Below are 21,639 nucleotides of genomic sequence, written 5' to 3'. Positions count from 1 at the left end.
TTTCCCAACATACTAATCTAGTAATTACCTTAGCATTTTTATGTTTGACATTTTAATTAAATAAAATATCCAGTAGGTGTGTTTTTCCCCATCTTGTTTACTTTATTTGTTTGCTTCAAACATGGCATTGAAGGTGAAAATTTTTAACAAAAAACAAAAAAAAAATCAAATGCACGATTAGCTCTGAACAATGTTGTTTTGTCCAAGGGTTGCAAAGTCCCTGTCTAAATTATTACATAAATAAGAAAACAAAAATTCATTGTTATTATTATCACACAGTCAAATGCTTACAAATACTCTTTACAATACATAAAGTGAATAATTAGACTGGACTACCAAAATGCTCTCGTAAATATATGCATTTTTATAAATAAATCTGTTATTAATTGCCTGTTTTATATTTCTGTGTTGCAAATCCAAAAAAAAAGATCCCTTCTATTGGGTTTTAAAGGATTCACAACAGAGAATAGATGCATATTTACATATTTCATATCCCTTCATATTGGTGCTTTTCATGAATTCTTTACAAATGTAAGGTAAGTGATTTTATGTGTTAAATATTTAGTAAAATCACGTTGCATAAGTTAAGATTTGAGATATGTACATACATTGTACATATTGATGAATTCGATATAACCTCAATAGAGGATGTTTTAAGGATAATAAATAGTACATTTCATTAAAGCACCCCTGGGTAAATTGATAGTTTTGAATATGACGCTGTTGTATATTCATTTTAACAGATCTGACATAACTTCCTCTTTGCTTTGAATATGTATTTGGCTGTGCTGGATTGCATTCTGCTATCTTCATTTGGTTGGATGATATTCTGAATTTACCCTTAGAGTGAAGAGTTTGTAAAAAAAAAAAATAATAATAATACAGTGGAGCTTAGTTGAAACAAAACAAAACACAATTATATATAGGCAAGAAATGGACTATAAGGAAGAGGGATGTAGAAGTCCACTCCTTTTGCCCTGTGTCTTAAATGTGTAGAAAAGCAAGTTCATTGACCCATGACACCATTTCCTCTTGAAAACAGTGCTTCACATTGCAATAGCACTGAAAATCCATTGCTATTATTTTCCTCAAGGAATACTGTGCCTTGAATCAATTTTACTTTTCAAAGGCAAATAAGTCCACTAATCACCTCTGAAGTTTTTATGTAACATTTGACAGGGAAAATGGACTACAGAAGTATCTATTTGCTCTAAACATCATCATCATTATCACTCTGAGATGTACAGAAAAAATGACCAATAATTAGTCAGCCATTCCTTTAGCCACTTCAAAGAAATTCATTGGGTAAACAATATCCTTATCCTTACTTTGCAGAGTCACACAAACTCAAAGACACACTAACAATCACTTTAGGGCACGTCATTTGAAATACAGAATGCATACTTCACTGAGCACTTATCATGGTACCCTTTGAAAGTGGCTAAGAGATCCTCTGGATTTGAGAAAACATTCTACCTGCAAAACCCACAATTGGAGATAGTGCTTGAACATCGAGACATGCTGCATGTCTCGTTCCCTGATGCTTCGGCTTGCTGCGGACACAGTGTGAATGACCACTAGTGAAAGAGATCTGGGATACAACCAAGGCCCATTTTTTTTCGACAAGTACTTATCATAGTAACATTAATATAATCCTGTGAATGATTTAGGACACCCCTTGCAAAGCCTGTTTAGACCCTACGTCTAAATCAGAAAATCTTCTGTTCAGAAACATCACAGTAAAATAGATTAAAATATTGGCCCCAGCCAAAAGAATTATAGATTTGGTAAATTTGGGCAAGTTAACTGGTATAGACTAAAGCAAACTGGGCAAAGGAATTTGTTGGGAACTAGAGGCCACTGTATCCCTTTCGGTCGAGGCTTCAGGGAAGGATCGCGATTCATTTGGCTTTGATCTCTGTGTAGTCAGTGGTATCATCCCCCCTCCCCAGTCCTCCCTCTCGAGGTCGCCTGAGAAAGTTCAGCTCTTGCCTCTCCATGCCTGCAGTTGAGCCAACATGCTGGTAATCGCTGTCTTCTCCCTGCAAAAATAGAGCCAGGAATTACTGCCTTCAGAGTCAATTACTGGACGGCTTTATCAATTTTTCCCCATTGTGTATCCTGACAAAATAATGACATGAGTTGGCAATCAAAAGCAGGTTGTTAGGTTAAACGTAGCAAAGCCAAAGAAGCCAAGCACTGGTATCGTGTTAGGCAATAATCAATCTAATGCAAGCATGATAGATTGCAACCAGGATGAGAAAAACGTTTTTAGAAAATATATTCTCATTGTACTACAGTTTGCTTTCTACATTGTTTGCAGGGAGTGCTTGTACTCCAGTTATGATTTGTTAGCCTTACCGTGCTCTCTTCTAGGATGGAATTAAACTTAGAGCCCAGCAGCTCAGTCTTAAGCTGTTAAGTTAGGGGAAAGACAAAAGAGACAGAAAATGCAGAAAAGCAATAAAGGAGGAAAGAATAGTCAGGAAATGCTTTGAAGCAAAGGCCACACTTAACCATCAGGCATGCAAATAACCACGTCTAGACTCCTAGAACTACTTCACCATGTAATACTGGGAAACAACTAATTTATAGACTGATAAAACCTGTGCTGTTTCCTTTACAACAGGTTTTTAATTTACAGCATGTTTTTTTGTCTACAACAGGTTACTGAACATCAGATAATCCAGTGAAAATTACTGTACAAGCACAGGTCAACTACTGTAAGGCTACATTCACATTACCAGGTTGTGTGACACAAATCCAATTTTTTGCCTTAATGTGACTCAGATTTGATTTTTTTCGCTATGTGAAAAAAAAAAATCCGATCTTTTCAAGTAAGACTTGAGCCACTTTCATGCACAGGCTGAGATCAGATACATATCTGGCCATGTGACATGAATGAGAATGGTCGGAATTCATGTGGCTTTTTCCCAAATGCACAATAACGCGTATGTGCATATCACTGTCATCATCATTCAGTGTCAGCAGTCTGGCAAAACAACAATGGAGGACAACAACAGCAGTGACTATATTCACTAAAGGATGGGGAAATTGTGATTTACCTGATATTTGGGCAAATGAATCGATTCAAGCAAAACTGAAAGGAAGCTACTGAACCTGAGCAGTCTTTGAAACAATCACCCAAGAAATGGCAAAGCATGGTCACAAACATATGTAACTACAATGCTAAAGTAAAATATAGTGCCTCAAGGCGAAGTTCAAAAGAGCAAAACACTTGAATCAACATAGAGGTCACGGTTGTTCAATGTGCCCCTTTTCTGAACAAATCAAGTGCATTTTGGGTGATAAACCTCTATTTTACCTCAAAGAAGACCATGACTCAAGCTTGGACTACTAGTGCATTCATTTGTTGTTTCTACTGTGATGGAATGTTTCACATACGTGCCATCAATTTGTTGTTCGTGACACGTGAATCATGCAAAACTGATATTGATGTGTCCATTCAGGGTGTTTTGGGGAGAGGTGCAATCACATTAAAGACAGATATGGGTCACTTGAAGTTACAAATGTGAACAGTCAAGAGAGACAGATCAAATCTGAGCAAACAATCAGAATTGTGCAATGAAGCTTGTAATGTGAATATAGCAGAAGACATGAAAGTCTCATGAGAGACTAAAGAGAGTATGAAGGAAATGCCCTTTGATATTTTAGTGAGGACCCTAAAATAATACTAAGTGCTTTTCATACTCAGATTCTTATAGCCCAAATTGGACTACAAAAACTTAACCTATTACACATAGACGTTGACTGTCCAGAATCTAATAAATGAGATTAAAAGCTTATGTTTTTGGTGCCATTGCAAAGAATGTAACACCCCCAAGACATCAGCAAAACACCACTATAAACAACTGCACATGTAAAAATAGTATTATAATCATAATTCATCGTCATAATATCTCACCACTTTTTTCCTGAGACTTTGTTTGTCCTTCTTGACTGCGCTGTAGTACATGGAGGGATTCTCCACTCTAGAGCCCACGTCCTGCCCAGGGTTGCCATTCTCTCTGGAGGTTGGAGTCAGAGGATCAGACTCTGTCTCACACGGAACGATGCTATTGCCTAGCTCAGGGCAACACTGTAAGCCTGGGCATCCATTTTGAGAAAGGCAGATCACTTTTACCTCCCTAACCAAGAGGCTCTTGTGAATTGCTTTTTTGGTTCCATTGTCAAAATGGGTGGAATTGTTTTTTGACTGTTGTCTGGAGCATAATAGTGGTTGTATATTTGCTGAAGCACTTGAGGTTAAGTGCCTTTGCTTTGTTTAGCTTAGCTTAGTATTTGAGGCTAGAAAGCAATGGAAGGCAAATCAAAGTCTTGTTAGTCTGGTCATCTGGAGTCCACATCATGGCCAACACTGTCATTTTGTTTGCCAACTCGTTGCATGTACCATCTTACCATTTGATCAAATTTTTCAGCTCTGAATGGGTCATGTATATAGCAAGATCCAAAAGAAACACATTTGAGAATGGATGACTAGGCTTTGGTGTTTCCTTGCTTTGCCCCTTTCCCCAGATCTGTCCAACGGGTATGGTAAATTACTCACTTTTTGTTGTTTTGTCCCACATATCTTACAGCTGCAATGATAAAAGCAATAACTGCCACTCCTCCAATGGTTCCCACTATCACAGCCATCAGGTATTTTTCTGAAACATGACACAAATGTCTTGATTGATATTAATGTCAAAATGAATAATAGAAATGGTTGCAATCAACCACCATAATCATTATCATTATCATCATTATGTTTTCAAAAATAGCATAGCAAATTTGTCAATTTATTTGATCACAAGTAAGATAGCCTCCATGAAGGGTAGTTAAATCCTGATCAAGAAAAATCATGATTCTTTGATTTCCTAAATTCCAAACTGCATCGCAAATGAGACATTTAACTGAGCTATCAAAATATTTCAGGTCATCAAATCTCCTGGATTAGGTTTATTAGATTTTATGACAACATAAGATCTTAAGGTTATCTCATGAACTCACTCTCTTGCTGCAGCTCCAGCCGGATAGACTGAGAACCATAAGTGTTAGAGATGCTGCAGTGTACATGAACAGCCATGTCTTCGTTGTTCTCACGGTCACCCTTCTCCCTCAGTTTGATCATGCCGGTTGACGTATAGCCATCCGAATGTGTGTAGAAGTTGAAACGGTTATTTGTCTCATTAATGGTGATATTGTGGTCAGGTAGGTAGAATACTATGGATGGCTCAGGATTGCCTGAGGCTATGCAGACACACTGCACACCCTCTCGCACTATGGTGCACTTGGAATCATCCAGGAAAATGGGAGCAACTATAGGGACAGACACAGGAACACAGGTCAGAAATTTAATTTACCTTCAGATGATCTGCTCACAATATCTTAATGAAATCAGAAGTTCTAAGTATTCTCAGGCTTAATATGTCACTTATTTGTCATTTAAAGTTTATCTTCTTTCAAGCTCAGAAATTTGATCAACTTTCAGTTAACTCACACTCCACGGTGACGTTTAGAGAACTGCTGGCCCGGCCATGTTCATTCTCCGCCAGGCAGCGGTATGTGCCATCGGCCTGTGGGTTGATATCTGTAAGCTCGAGTATGGACAGCTCTCCAGCTTTTATGGTTCCCACCAGCTCTCCATCCTTCAGCCAGGTAAGTGTAGGGGCAGGATTGCCCTGAGTGCTGCAATGGAGAGCCAGAGAGGAGTCCTCCATCACCACCAGAGAGGCATTCACCAATGGCTCTCTTGGGGGATCTATAGGACAACCCATCATACAAAATAAAGAGAGTGAGCTGGGGCAAATGAAGAAATGAAGAGGTAAGATATAAAAAAACAGAAAATTTAACAAGAGGGACATATAGACTCACATCTGACAGCCAAGTACAAGGAGGTGTTCATTGTCCCATAGCCATTGTCCCCTACACAGGTGTATAAACCTTCCTGATCTGCAGTCAGGGAGTCCAGATAAAGAGAAGCATTTGAGGCAGTTTCCGACATCAGCTCTTCATCCCCAAAGAACCATGAAATCCGTGGCATAGGGTTGCTGTCCACATCACAGTGAAGTACTACAGAGCTTCCCTCCATGACCTCCTGAGAGACATTTACCCACACTTTGCGAGGGGCATCTACAGAGAGAAAGTATGGAATACATATAATTGGACAGCAAGACCAATGTTTTCTAACATGCGTTTTAGTGTTTCACTCAAAACAGATGCATTCCACAGCACTTATTGCCTCCAGTTTAATGGAGCTATCTGAATAATCCTTGACTCACAGACCCAAAAATCATCTAAGATGGGACTATATCCAGCAACAATGCCCACTGAAAAATGGTGTGTTTAATGAATAAAAAGTGTGTACCATATCAGGTCTTATGCCATTGTAAGCTATCTGTTGCTGAACTCTATTGCCAGTAACCAGGTAATGGTGTGCTTATACTGGTTTCTTTCAAAAGCAGTTTTGATTATAAGTGTATGTTAATGGTTTATGTGCTCACACTTGACGTCCAGGGAGATGAGACGCTCGTAGACAAAAGTGGTGTTGGGGTACTGGACTCTGCAGCCCACCAGTTGACCATTGTGCATAGCTTTGGGTGTGAAAGTAAGTGTGCTAGACATCACTGCTGTGTTGCTTTCCTCCAGATAGTCTGATGTAAAAAGAGTATCAGGGAGATAGTCTGTGTACATCCAGTGGATCTCAGGAGTCATGTCGGGACAGTTGTCTGGAGCATAGCAAGTCAAGTCCAAGCTCTCATCACTGACTATTTCTTCTGGGATGTCAATGTTGGGCTGGTCTAAGAAGGAAGCAGAGGTTTCAAATTCTTACAGTTATTTAGCCATTTATTTTCATCAACCAGTGGACAGAACTTTACGGACCAGAAGTCCAAATGTATTTCTCAATATTATCATTTATAGTTAACTATGTGGACAATTAATAGCCTGTCATATTATAGTATTATAGTGTGCTTACCCAACACCTTGAGCTCAGTGAAATCTGGGTAGGTATAGATGTTTGCTCCTCCTAGATCGGCTCTGAAGTAGTACCTCCCTGCATGCTCAACTCCAAGGTTGCTGATTTGCAGCGTGCAGTTCTTCTGCGACAGGTCACCCAGGAGCTTGGTACGGCCTTTGTAGCTTTCATGCACAATGTCTGTGCGAGACTTGAAAACCACTGGAGGGAAGAGTTGTGGATAGGGCTGGCCAAAATACCAGATTCCATGGGTGCCCCTGTATGGCCTGACTCCTGAGGGGTATATGAATGTGCATGGGATTACCACACAGGAGTTAGTCATGGCTGAGATGTCCCTGGGCATCCAAACAGTCCATTGAGCATGTATATCTGTATAAAAGGGGCAAAAAAAAAATAGAAAAAAAATGTGACATTTAAAAATTCAAGAGAGGAAAAAAATCGTCATGTCATGTCATCAGTGTCATTTTCAGTTCAACATAGACACCTTATGCAACAGACAAGAGGTTATTACCTCGTACAAGTAGCAGTAAAGGCAGCAGCAGTTCCAAGGACTTCATAGTGTCGGTTCAACTCAGGACCATTAACCTTAAAAAATTTCACAACAAATGTTAAATCACCTTAAATGTATAAATGACACAACTTTGGACACTGTGAATATTTTTGTATAAACCAGAAATAAATAGTAGCTTGAATATTCATGAATATTTACTATAGTTAATCAACAGAATATATTTTACCATTTGTTGTACAATATCCTTGTTATAACACATAATACCACATTGAACCACCTTGAATTGCATGAATTGCAGGCAACCGTTATCTCTATAATATCACATTTGACCTCTAACACTATTGAGTCAGCTGTCTTTTTGACTTCTCTAAATGCAACAAATATCAGATAAGGATGACCAGAATGATCAGCTATGACATCAGACTTCTTCCCGAGCAACAAACATTTTCTTGCTCACACCCAGACCCTAATGCAATCATATCCATACATCAGACACTCAGCACTTGATGTCTACAGAGCTGCAGTGTGTGGGGGTACAGAATAGCTTAGTGTGATGTCAGACTTTGCATCTTTGTGACACAAATACCGTTAGCACTGTTTGGTGATGACGCATCATTCAGAAATCATTAGCCAGAGTGCAGTGGCATCACCAACTGTTTATTTACAGGCTGTAATGGTGTGCTGTCAGCATGTATCCTCTAGTTAAGACCCCCCCCCCCCCCCCCCCCCCCCCCACACACACACACACACACACACACACACAAACGTATAATTCTTTTTGTCTTTCTTTTTTCTGTCTCATACACAAACGCACATGCACACAATCACACATCAAAAAAAACAAAATTATGCCCTTATGAACAGACGGGCACCACAGATGGGGAGATTTGGAATGGATTGTTTAAGAAATCTCCATGATTGACATGTTTGAAAATTCCCCAGACAGCTCAAGCTTATAAGCCTGACTCACAGAGAAAAACATAAAACTTCTGTTCATTTTTTTAAGAAAGAGAAGATCATGAAAGTGTGTACTCAGTGCTATGACAACAAAACAACTACTACACTGAAAAGAAGATACAGGTCTTTATCACACATAACACATTACAGGAGATAATATGAAATCAGATAAGGTTATAATGCTCACGAAAGGTGCACAATATCTTTTCAAGATATGTACCAAGCCAAATTTGTAGCGCAAAACTATTCAGAATCTTTTGGCCAAATCTTTGGTGTTCTAAATAACTTTGGCAATTTTCTTAACCACTTTAGACTCACTCATCGAAGCAGTGACACATCCATGCCATCATATCTACAGCAAGACCTAAGCGCCAGTTGACTGTGACTACGAGTAAACATCAGTGCCGCTCTAACACTGAAACATTGCCCAAGCTATACAAGTACACCATTCATAGCAGACAAACAAGACTTTCACAGCATGGCCAAAGCACTTGCCTCATACCAGCTCCAGTTCGCTGCTCTTCTCTGGCCTTCTGAAGGCTAAAGCTCAATTCTTCCTGCTCTGGCTCTCCGAAAGCTCCACTGCTTTGCTTCTCTTGGAAATCTCTGAAAGTCCGGGAGACAAAGATATGGTTAGGGAAAGGAGATGATAAAGGATGCATTAGTTATGGATATGTGCGAATGCTTGCAGTGGGCAGTTTTGAATATGCAGACATTTCTCTCCATGCTCCAAACCCACACCAAACATTCCTCTTCATTGGCATCCATCAATCTACTTTTCCATCAGTGCCTTCTCTGCGACCTGTGGAGATTATACTGTATGCACGGGTTATTATGTCTTCTAACTTCTAAATGAGCTCAGTGAAATTAGAACAATGATCATAAAAATAATTAAGATCATTTGTGAAATTGAATATTGCATATGACATGACACACTCAAAAATATTTCATGTACCTCCTGATGACCTTATGAAGTTATCTCATGGTTTCTGATGGGGATTTTGGTAACATCATTTAATCCAATCCTATTAGAATAATTCTAAATCCAATCCTATTAGAATGTATTATAGTGCAATTTATGAATAAATTATGCTGGCAAACACCATCATTAGCTGGCTTCTTTTCAGATAATAAATATCAGATTAATGAACTAGCTTCACCTCTAAAAATGGTTTATTCAAATTAAAATTGTTAAAGACTATGCCAGAATCTCCAGATCTCTTTCTCTGCAGTAGGCCATACAGTATAATGTGGTTGGTTTATGCAGGTTGAGCACCCTTTTGAATGTTATCTCAATTTTTTAAAGACATATGACTTCTGTAGATCTTAATGGTGACATTTAGAGTACTCCATTCATTAGACAAGTGAACAGCTGTTATACATGGTAGATTCACGTAGGAAAGATGGAAGAAAGACAGTCAGAGATGGAAGCACAACAAAGCAGACTGTGTAAAGTTCATGACACCCAACATGCCACAGCATCCCACACATAGGGAAAAGTTGATCCTACACACTCATTGAAACACACTCCATTACACAACTGTTAGTGCAACAATGAAGCTATGTGACCTTGTTAAACAAATCATAATCATCTGTAATGAAGAGAGAGAGAGAGAGAGAGAGAGAGAGAGAGGGAGGGAGAAAGAGAGCATCAGAGAGAGCCAGAGAGTGACAGAAACAGAAAGAGAGACCCCAGAGGTATAACAACACCTATGATGGTGTCTGCTATTAGATAAATAGTTTGTAGTCATGGTAGGACTGTTGAGTACAGTCCTTCATTTCTTTAAGATGTGTTTTTCTATTTGAAAATTCACTTCAGGATGCAACATTTACTTTTAAAAAAGGAAAAATTTTGTATTTAAGTTATGAAGGATTTTTTCAAGAACAGGCCGATGCACAGCTTGCCTTGTGGTTAGCCCATGATGCGCCCCCCCCATACGCCAGCACAGGTGCCCACTAAAATTACCCAAGGACCAGATGGTCTCTAACCATGACTACTCCCTTGCGCTTGAGAGTAGGCCTACTGTATATTCGTGCATAATCTGTATTTTGCATAAGGCTTAAAAAATGTTTGGCAATTGAGTTAGATTGTTGGGTTTTGGTGAAAAACAAATGTAAATATTATTAAAACCAGTGAGAACAAAGCCAAAAACTGTATAGTTAAAGATACATAACAAGTCTTCGACCTGTTCCGTATGGGTTGATGCTGACCCATGATGAAAACCTTCGTGCTGTAGCTGTGCGAAAACTGTGTGAGCTCTAAAATGACCAATTGAACTTCCCAGACTGGTGTCAATCAAAAAAAAAAACATTTTGAATGACTAGTTCAACTAAAACCTTCCATATTCATATATTACATTTATTACAGCCTGCTTCCATTTCTTTGGATATTCAGACATTTTGAAACCAGTCAGGCAATTGCTCAGTTGTGGTCTTAGACTTGTTTATTCTCATGTTGTCTTGCAGATTATGAGCAACTGATTAGTCACCAAAATAACACTGTACATTGGCAAGTCTCATACTCTCTCAAGTGAGCTTTTCTGTGTGTTCTAGCAATGTTATTTATCTGCTGTATACTGACTTGCAGCTATGGGCAGATGGTGGACTCAGTGGTCTCTCTGTGCTACACTGTAGCTTCCTGCCCACACCTCAGGGTGGAGAGACAGAGGCCCAGTTCCAATTCAGAGGAGCCTATCGTCTCCTTCTTTTAAATTGGGATTCTTAATAAAAATAAATAAATCCAGTTGATTATTGTATAACTGCTTTTTGTCCTTCAATACTATATAGATTCCTTTAATGCTTGATAGAAATGACCATAAAATGATCAATGCTGACCAAAATAAGTCATTCTCAAATAAGCAAAAGATCTCATAATTGCAAATTGCCAACAACTAGTCCTCGAGGACAGACAGCATTGTTACCAAAGGATTAAAGCAATCTGTGTTATTCATCTCTGTGTCTTCTGAACCCAAATTACAGAAAAACAACAAGGCACAACCTGTTTCTCAGGAAAGCAATGAAACCTGTCAATGCAACGATAGCAAAATCTGTATTATTAAAGAGAATAAAGTGAGCATGCACCCCAGCCTTTCCACCCCCTCCTTCACCTGCGCATCCCTCGCTATTGCTCTGTCACTCCATCCATGCATTGGCTCTGTCTCAGTAACATCCTGCACACTTATGCCAGCGAATGCAATCCTCTCCAAGCCGCCCACACTCAAGCTTATCTCCAGAACAGCGTGACACAGTCATAGGCACGACTCCTTCTCTGACCGCCACAAATACCATTGCAATCATGTCAGATCCATGGAATTACAAAAAGGCAACCCGAATATTGTGATTTTTTTCTAGCATATAATTGTAAACCATATAAACGCATAGAAGCTAACAAAAACACTATAAGATTTTTACACTATAAGATCAGTTCAAATCTGATTTTGAAAAATGAAAATTTAATTTTTAAAACTCACCCACCTAATCACTCCAGGCCTCCTCTTCTGATCAAATAGCAAGCATTAATCAGCAGAGAGAGCAGCCGTACCCTGATACACACTCACCCTCTCACACCCCCTTGTACCACCCAACCTGGAGTCAAGTTCATTCCATCTCTCCTCCCCCTGTACCTTGCCCCAACACTCTCTCCACTCCCTCTATGCTAGATGGAGATGTCAGGGCTGCAGTGTACAGAGCATTGTTCTACCCATGAGGCCATTCATAAACCGATCCCCAATGCTGCTCGTGGCACAATAAGCACCACTGTTCCTCTTGCACAACACAAAAACGGGTGAGGCAGAGGGAGAAAGGAACAAATGACGGGATTAAGAGAAAAGAATAAGTGATATGCAGCTTCTATGCTGGGCGGAAAGACTCTGTGGAGTCCAATTTTGTCAGCATGTGAGGGAAAATGCAAATAGATCAAAAGAGGAGTGATGATACAATGTTTGGCTTTTTCTCTGGATAAAGTTGTGATGACTCAGGAGCAGAATCACCACAGTGGCCCTCCAGCACACAGCTATTTTAGCAGTCTTAAAAGTAGCAGCAAAAATTCATCATTAGTATTGTCTACAGATAATGACATCTCATAGCAAGGAAGAAAACCTGGGAAATAATTTTGCACACTGCTTTATTGTTAGAGAAATATGCTTAATGCTCAATGTGTCAATTCACTAAATCAGATTTCAGCACATATCATTGTACATCTGTTAGATATACTTTCTTACTTACTATTTTTATTACACCTTAATTATATTATTTTTCTAAATATAATTGCTTTATTTCACAATGGCACAAAAGTAAAAAATATTTATAACATAACACTGGCACAGAGTTAAGACTAAAGACTAAAGCGTTATCATTTCATCAGTTGAATTATTACACATTTAATCTTTTTTAATCCCCTTGACGTGTGTGTTCTTTTAATGCTGTACTAACCTCTCTGGATGGTACTCATAGTACCTGACCTAGAAAAATAGCATGAAGATATGTTTTTGCATTCCTGTACATTACAATGGATAACTGCTTCTGCAAAATGCTGTAAAAGTAAAATGTAAATGTATAAAAGTTTTCACACCGTTAGGACAAAATGTAGAAGAAAATTTTAATTTGTAGCAATATTTAGTTTCATGGATGTGTTCCCACTATAACAAGTAAAAAAAATGGTCAAATGGTGTATGTTAAGATATTAATATTGCAAAAAAGAAACAATAATACTGGTTTAAAACTTTGTTTCCTTTTCCAAATATAATAAAACCAATACACTGATCAGGAATAATATTAAAACCACTGACAAGTGAAGTGCATAACATTTAATTATATCGTTACAATGGCACCTATCAAGGGGTGCGATACATTACGCTAACAGTCAGTTCTCGAAGTTGATGTGTTGGAAACAGGAAAAATGCGCAAGCATAAGGATTAGAGAGACTTTGACAAGGGCCAAATTGTGATGGCTAAACGAATGGGTCAGAGCATCTCCAAAATGGGTGCCCAAGGCTCACTGATGCGCATAGGGAGCAAAAGCTAGCTCATCTGGTCCGAGCTACTGTAGCACAAATTGCTGAAAAAGTTAATGCTCGCTATGATAGAAAGGTGTCAGAACACATAGTGCATCACAGCTTGCTGCATATGGGGCTGTGTAGCTGCAGACCGGTCAGAGTGCCCATGCTCCTGTCCACCGCCGAAAGTGCCTACAATGGGCACGTGAGCATCAGAACTGGACCATGGAGAAATGGAAGAAGGTGGCCTGGTCTAATAAATCACTTTTTCTTTTACAACATGTGGACTGCCAGGTATGTGTGCATTGCTTACTTGGGGAAGCGAAGGCACCAGGATGCACTATTGGAAGTGGCCACTTTCAGCAGGATAATGCACCCTACCACACTGTAAAAAAAATTGTTCGGGAATGGTTTGCCCTGGCCTCAAATTCTTCAGATCTCAATCCAATCAAGCAACTGTGGGATGTGCTGGACTAACAAGTCCGATCTATGAAGGCCCTACCTCGTAAATTACAGGACTTAAAGGATCTGCTTCAGAGGTCTTGTGGAGTCCATGCCTCGACAGGTCAGAGCTGTTTTGGCGACACAAGGGGAACCTACACAATATTAGGCAGGTGGTTTTAACGTTATGGCTGATCGATGTATATAGAAATACAGTACTATATGCAACATGTAACGTTAAATATTATACCATAATATTGTTATACTGCAATAATGTGTATACTGCTATGTTTTTATTTTTATTCTTTCCTGTGAATACCTTCTGGATCCTCTCCGTTGTAATATTTGCTCTTTGGATTGATGTCTTCTATGATTCACCTTTCATTTTTCCATTTTTTTTCCATCTTTTCTGTTTTTTTCTCTCTTGTAGATAACCTATAAAGTAGAGCTACATTTTCTGGTTTCCTATTCAAAAAAAAAAAAAGGTGGTTTGCAATCTTTTGCACTCCACTGTATTTTCTTTTTTTCTTCATTTTCTCATTACTGCCATACATTTTGTCCAATTAAAAATAGAATTGTGGTTATGGAAGAATTTAAGACAGGAGGATCAAGAGGACACAGTTTCCAAACTCTTGAGTTTTTTGATGTTTTCTTGAGATGGCACTATGACACAGATATGATGTCATTGCTTTAGATGACACTGTACCACACTTTTTCATGGTTCTGTTATCTGACAATAGTACACTTCTCAGCCATGAAATGACAATCTAAATGCTACACTCTCAAGTACTCATCCACCCACCCACACACCCACACACACAAACACAAACACACACAGACACACACACTCACGCTTGCCCCATGTGCCTCCACACACAGAGTTTATTGTCCGAACAGACCAGTTCGAGCCTGACACCACACAGCACAGGGAAGTTGATCTGCGATGATAATTATCCATCACACCCAACCCTCCCCCCTCTTTCTCATATTAGCTGGAAAGTTTGTCTCAGCCCATTTTTGCCTTCTTATTATCTATAGTAAATGCAAATCATGCTTTTCTGCATTACATTATAGCCAACTACATCTCCCTATACCAAACCCCCCCTTGACTTCATTTGTAAAGGTCATGATGTCAGTGCGCAGGCCAGTGCTCGTGCCCTTCAGGACAGGCTCGCTGCTAGAGAAAAGGGCTATTGTCCCTCTAGCTGTTTGGGGAGACAGACTAGATGGATTGGGTTTATGGAAGAATGAAAAGATGGAGGAGATTGTAGAGAGAGGAGTCATGGAACAGACTGACTCCAATAAAAACATGCGAAGTATCAGAATGACGACCAGCTTCAGAGGTCTGAGGTAACCACACTACGGAGTGTGTAAACTACTGCTCTGTTAAAGCACTCTAATTTCACTCTAATGGAATGTAGTGCAATGATACTATCTGTATCTGTTTTTTGGATTTAAAGCCAAAGTTGATGTGGCCTAAACTGGAAGATTTTTTTTTTAATTACCCGATCACATCTCCCCCATAAACACTAGAAAATACTGGGTCGAAAAACCTGGAGGTAGAAATGTCAGCACTGTTAGCCTGGTGTGTGAATTCTGGTTCTAAAAGCTCCTCAACCTCAGCTACATAATTCATAATTGGTCTCAGAAAGAGATGTGCGTAGAACTGTTTTTTTTTAAATCCCGCTCACACAGATATTTTCTGTGGTTCTATTTCCTTAGATATAAACAAACTAGCTGTCTAGTTTAAAGCTTCACGACCCTGACCAGGCAGTTACTAATGACGCTGTAAATAAGGAGTCATTAGTCTTATCCGCAGAGGGCTGATGTGGCTACAGGCTTTTATTCCAACCAACCAAGGTGACATCAGGTGTGGCTTCTGATTGATTGGAATGAAAACCTGCAGCCACACCTGTCTTTTGCAGATAAGACTGAAGATCCATGCTGTAGATGCATTGTGCAGCGCTGATGTTAATGAAAGTGGTCTTGGTCTGTTTTTGTTGCATCGCGCGAGATCCCAGTCCTGATGCATACCTCTAGTTTTAACTAGATGCCCTTTAAATCATTCTACAAGCTTTCTTTAAAGAAAATTGAAAACTAATAAAAAAGTGCTGTATTTGTATCCATATTTGTATCTGTTATGAGCACATTATCTGTTCATTCTGAATAATGTATTTGTATTCAGCCATATCCTTATATTCTAATAACAAAAACACTGATTTAGATACCAAAGGAGATTAATAATGTAGATAATCTGTTTATTATATGTGGTGTAGATCATTTGTTTTTCCATATTCAATTCAATTGAATATGGAAAAATTGAATTGAACACTGCGTCCATTGGCGCTTTTACCAATGGACATTGTCACAAAGCAGCTGTGCAGAAATAAATAGATCCAAATTAAATTATACCAAATTGTAAATATGTGAATTTATCCCTAATGAGCAAGCCAGAGGCGACAGCAGCAAGGAAAAACTCCCCAAGACGATATCAGCAAGAAACCTTGAGAGGAGCCAGACTCAAAAGGGAGCCCATCCTCATCTGGGTGCTAACAGATAGTGCAATTATAAATAAATCCCTTCTATAACTCTGTACTATATGGAAAAATAGTGCAATTGTGCAACCAGTAAATTCATCACAGTTTTCACAAGAAGTCCGGATTGCTGAACCTATCCACTGTCCACTGATGGAGTCATGAGTACAAAATTGCTCGTGGTAACCGCAGCCCCAAAGCCACCACAGCAATCGCAGTCCCAAGTCATCACAGTACAACTCCCCAAGTGGCACCATCCCCAGCAATCCCACTGAGCTTTAGGCCGTCCATGTGGGGCCACCCCCAGCAGCAGCAAGCGATCTCAACCAATGAGAACTCCAACCAGAAGTAGGGCATCAGGATGGATCAGGCAGGTCTGGAGAGCAGAAGGGGTCAGGATCACTGGTATCTCAGGAGTGCACATATTGCATATGAGGTGCACTATATAAGACATGGGGTGCAGTCAGTGTTTTGACCAAAAAGTGTATGTAAAGAAAAAAAAATGTTTGGAATGCTGCTGATTCAGGCTAGATAAAATCACTGCAGGAAGCCAGATGAGAACTCTCAAACATTAGGTGTTCACGTACTGACTGCCTGATTGGCCCAGTGCGCATACCAACTACAGATAACAGCACAGCTCCATATTAATTAAACATAAACTACAATATCACAAGCCATAACACACACTACGTCCATTTAAATTATTTAAGTCAACAATAAGATTTAAGTACAAAGTAATGGCAAAATCCATGATTACAACCATACCTTCACCAGAAGCATAACCGCATCTATCACACTAACATTCCCATATTATGCATTCAACTTAATGAAAGTCAAACAACAAAAATAGCACAGTCATACTTACTTAACATGCACACACAAGACACCTTACTTAATGTAATTAAACTAAGCAACTAAATAAATTTAACAACTAAATAAACATATTACTCACTTGTGGCACACTCTGATTGTTCAATCCAGTGAAACATTTAAAGGGACTACAGCCTTTTTAACAGCTATGATCATGACAAAGTTCCCCACCTGGACAATATTTTTCTCTATTCTACACTTCTGCCAAGCTTGAGGGCCAGTTAAGTGAGTAATATGTTCTGCTGCCCTATGACTATGATGTTGCTGAGCAGTAGTGCTGATGTAATCTGTGAGATTCTGGTACTTCTGTGGATCTAGCAGGGATGGATCTGGTAAGGAGGTAGTTAAAGAGGTTAGCACAGTGGTAGTCGACTGTCTCAACTCACTGAGTGACTCATCAGGATATGGGCATGGTGGGTTGGGCCAAGGTGTAGGGCTCACCGGGAATGATGACCCATGAATCCACCTGCTACTCTTACCCAGGTCCTATAGAGATTTGCCCCATGTGATGTCTTATCTCCTGATGGGTTATATCGCCATGTAGCAGGTACAGTCAACTCTTCTATCTCTGCCACTCCAGTCCACACAAATACTTTGTAATAGCAGGACACTGACAATAGCCAAGCAAGAACCATCGTAGAGTTAGATCACATCATGATACTGTGGATGGGAAGATTTAACTCCATGTTAAGGACCTTGCATAGCTGAGCGCAGCTGATCCAGTCAGCGCAGCACACAGATCTAGGCATGGGATGGACTGCTGTTTTTTGGGAGGAATGCAATCATGCAGTCATGAAAGAGACCATCCTACTTTGTCCACTTTCCCGGTGGAGCTCTCAGTCCTTAAGTAAGCCACAGACCCATATGCCCTCTCAAAGGAATTACAAAAGATGTGAATGTCTCTTTTACTGTTTGGTTGGTCCAGTCCATGGCTTAAGTAACACCTAGGTATTGAGATCATATGCAGCTCTTTGAGTTCCATTAAGAGTTCCACCAAGAATGAAGAAACTCTTCTGGTAGTTGTGGGTTGTCCCATAGGTGCTGGAGCAAAACCTTGGCTCTAGTGGTATACTGTCCTTTCCTGTAGGAGTTGAATGGCTTTCTCATTTTGGCGTGATCTTACAACCACCTTTTCACTGTGGTATGGAAGCATGTCCAGTTGCTATAATTTCACGACATGAGTTAACAGGTCTGTGGAGGGTGAGGTAATTGTGAAAAGGCAGTGTTTTCGATCCAGACCACACTTAAGGTATTGTGTTGGGCCCTGCAAGGTCCACTCAAGGTGGGTATTTACTGCTGCTAGCCCACTCATAGCACCTAATTGCACAGGTTCTCTGTAATCAGATGTGGGCAGTCTCAAGCAATGAGAAGCACTGGGCATACATTATTCAGTGGCTGGAGTGGCAAGTTAGCAAGATGCTTATATCTTTCTTGCAGAGTGCTGATGGGGTGGATTTGTTCAGCCAGGAGTAACTGTAAAGTTAGGTAAAAGCATTTGAGATTCTAAAAATCTGCATAGGCTCCACCGCTGAGGATATAGTGAATAAGACAGCCACTCCATGAAGAACTTCATGTCCTGTCTCACTGTGTGGAGGACTACATCCTCAGGGTGCTCTTTGAAACCTAACAGCTGGGCCGCTGCATGAAGAATGATTGTACACTCTGACCCATCATCCAAAATGGTATACGCCTTTAGTGAATGATTCCCATTCCTTATTAAGACCCTGCTGATCTTTAAGAGCTCTTTAGGGTTATAGGTTGGGCTGTCAACATAAAGAACTCAACTGGTGGTGTTAACAAGACAACTCTCTGCCACAGCTTTCTCCAATGTGTTGCCTTCAGCCCGCTCATTCACCTGGTGCAACACCAAGAGATGTTTCCTATTGCATGCTTTACAGTGAGCTTTCAGAATGCACTTAACGGCTTCATGGCCACAACCACATCACCAGCATCTGTTGTTAGTTGACCCATGTCTCTTTCTGCTCCTTCATCAACTGCTGAATTTGAACCACAGTTTACATGGTGGTTATTATTGTCACAGTATGGGCAATGTGTGTCTGTGTCTGACTTGCTGGTTGGTTTAACTGGAGATTCTGGAGCTGATGTACTAACAGCTGTTTTTCTGAGCCAAGGAGGACAGTGGGCCAGTAGGCTTTGAACTTTTCTTGGAATCTCCCATTTTGCCAATGCACCTGACACTGTTCTCATGCTAACTCTGTGATGTCAATAAGTGAGGTAGGGTTTACAAAAGAACCAGCCAGCTCTTCAACCAAACTCCTTTAATAAGGTGAACTATGGTTCTGTAAACAAATAATTTGATACAATCAACCCTATATAACTACATCAGTCTTTGTGAATATAATGAGCATAATATAAATAATCTACGATACTCTTTCTTAAACATTCTCTCAAATAAACACTGCATACCGAGTGGGCAAGTACAGACTGGTCTCAAAAATGAGGTGTTCACGTGCTGACTGCATGAGTCACCTAGTGCGCATGCACCAACTACAAATAACAGCGCAGCTCCATATTAATTAAACATAAACTACAATATCACAAGCCATAACAACACACACTACATTCATTTTAATTATTTAAGTCAACAATACATTTTAAGTACAAAATAGTGGCTAAATGCAGGCTAAAAAACATACTAACACCAGAAGCATAACCACATACAAATTACCATGTTATGCATTTGGCTTAATGAAAGTAAAAATAGCACAGTTATACTTACTTACTAACAAACTTAATAACTAAATAAATTTAGAACTTTGTGGTTGCATGAGTCTTCTCGAAAGAACGGTGTCCAAAACTAAATTTTCAATAGAATGACAAGCGTAGGGTGATGCTATTAACACCCAGGATAGCAACTGCACACAACATCAGGATAAAAGCTGAGGTAGGCTAAATCCAAATTATATAAGATTGTAAAGAATAATGAGTAACAGAATATGAGAACAGCATAAAATCATACACAGTACATACAAGATAAGTAAGCAGTCCTGACTGACAAACAGTCAGTCCACATGACATCTTACAGACATTCATTCATTTCTGGAAACTACTTTATCCTGCTCAGGGTCATGGTGGATCCAAAGCCAATCCTGGGAAAACTGGGCATGAGGAAACTGGGAATGGGATGCCAGTCCATTGCAGAGCACCATGCACAGACACACACATTCACACACTCATTCACACCTAAGGGCAATTATAGAGTTACCAATCTACATGCATGCTTTTGGGAGGTGGGAGCAAATCGGAGAACCTAAAGCAAATCCACACAGACATGATGAGAACAGGCATGCAGACAGTAGCTTAAAATTGAACCTGGGAGCTTGGAGCTGTGAAGCAGCAACACCACGCAGAAGACATTACTGTGCTACAAAATGCTATTAGTCAGTGGGAGTGGTTTGGTTGTCCAGTTCAAGTGGGTCTTCTTTAATCCCGACAGTTACCCAGATCATCTTCTTATCTTATTTCTAATTATGCTGTACACAATGCTTATTAACAAGGGAAAAACAGTATGTTTCAAACTAGACTCGTACGAATTGGTGTATCAGCTGTAACTACATGACTTTTTAGGATCATGACTAAACATGAATAATATACTTAAGTGTTGCTAAAAGCAAGACACTACACGCCCAAATCACACTGGAGACTGTTTAAGTATGTAGTTGATTTCAGTATTTGATCTGCTTGAGCAGGTATTGCATTTGTGTGCAACAACCACTTCATGTACTAATGCATATCATTACACAAGAACTTTTATAGAAGAAACAGGACCTCAAATAAATAACTAGCGTGAGATCAACATCTAAGATGCACATTAAACGTACCGCATGCAAGCAGTTGGAAAGTAAAATCTCGTTTAATTTGTCTTAATATGTCTATGCTAGTAAACAGCAGTATAGATTACAGTTAACAGTTAATGAATAAAAATTAAATGTTATATAACTCACCAGATACTAGTGCATGCTCAAAGGTAGTAACAATTTGGACAATTTCAAAAACAAATTGCACCAATAATTTCTATCTTTACTTTTGAATTAAAAGAGATAATACTTTATGACAGACAATATATTACATCAAATTTGTTCTCAAACAAAACTGCAGACCTGTGATTCAAAATTGAACACTTGATTTGACTTCAATGCTCGACTGTTGTCCTTAACCTGAAATCGTTCACAGGTAATACTAGAGAAAGAGCACGCTTACCTTAGAGGAGGATCCTCACTCCCTAAACAGCAAGACTAAAATGCCAGCAATGCCAGTATGATGCAAATCTCCTTCCCCATGGCATCTGTGTGCCCAAGCCCTCCCTTTTCATCCCACTGTCTACCAGATCCCCCC

General features: G+C 39.6%; 1 protein-coding gene across 6 annotated transcripts; it reads right to left on the bottom strand.

Annotated features, from left to right (window-relative positions):
• Positions 1-77: 77 nt before the first annotated feature.
• Positions 78-21,615, bottom strand: mag (myelin associated glycoprotein). Of its 6 annotated transcripts, none has more exons than XM_026934726.3 (12): positions 21,505-21,615; positions 8,940-9,050; positions 7,488-7,561; positions 6,977-7,345; positions 6,504-6,800; positions 5,875-6,132; positions 5,501-5,761; positions 5,011-5,319; positions 4,568-4,667; positions 3,926-4,028; positions 2,362-2,415; positions 78-2,042 (listed from the first exon to the last, which is right to left on the bottom strand). In XM_026934726.3, the coding sequence occupies exons 3-12, from the start codon at positions 7,531-7,533 to the stop codon at positions 1,902-1,904; spliced, it is 1,938 nt and encodes a 645-aa protein (XP_026790527.1). In that variant the 5' UTR covers positions 7,534-7,561; positions 8,940-9,050; positions 21,505-21,615; the 3' UTR covers positions 78-1,901. The 6 variants fall into 6 exon arrangements, with proteins under 6 accessions (XP_026790527.1, XP_026790530.1, XP_026790528.1 ...); XM_026934729.3 differs by lacking the exon at positions 21,505-21,615 and adding an exon at positions 11,915-13,040; XM_026934727.3 differs by lacking the exon at positions 21,505-21,615 and adding an exon at positions 11,919-13,040.
• Positions 21,616-21,639: the final 24 nt, after the last annotated feature.

This window comes from Pangasianodon hypophthalmus, chromosome 14 (assembly GCF_027358585.1).
Source record: "Pangasianodon hypophthalmus isolate fPanHyp1 chromosome 14, fPanHyp1.pri, whole genome shotgun sequence".
Taxonomy (NCBI): domain Eukaryota; kingdom Metazoa; phylum Chordata; class Actinopteri; order Siluriformes; family Pangasiidae; genus Pangasianodon; species Pangasianodon hypophthalmus.
Note: the sequence above shows the minus strand (reverse complement) of the source record. Positions and strands in the feature narration are given on the sequence as shown.

What these genes read in the sequence shown, in the direction of transcription:
- mag (XM_026934726.3), bottom strand. Translation starts at nt 7,533, where the DNA reads ATGAAGTCCTTGGAACTGCTGCTGCCTTTACTGCTACTTGTACGAG. An exon ending in TCTAAACGTCACCGTGGAGT is followed by an intron (nt 5,320 to 5,500) that starts GTGAGTTAACTG and finishes CTGTCCCTATAG; the next exon opens with TTGCTCCCATTTTCCTGGAT. An exon ending in GCTGGAGCTGCAGCAAGAGA is followed by an intron (nt 4,668 to 5,010) that starts GTGAGTTCATGA and finishes GTCATGTTTCAG; the next exon opens with AAAAATACCTGATGGCTGTG.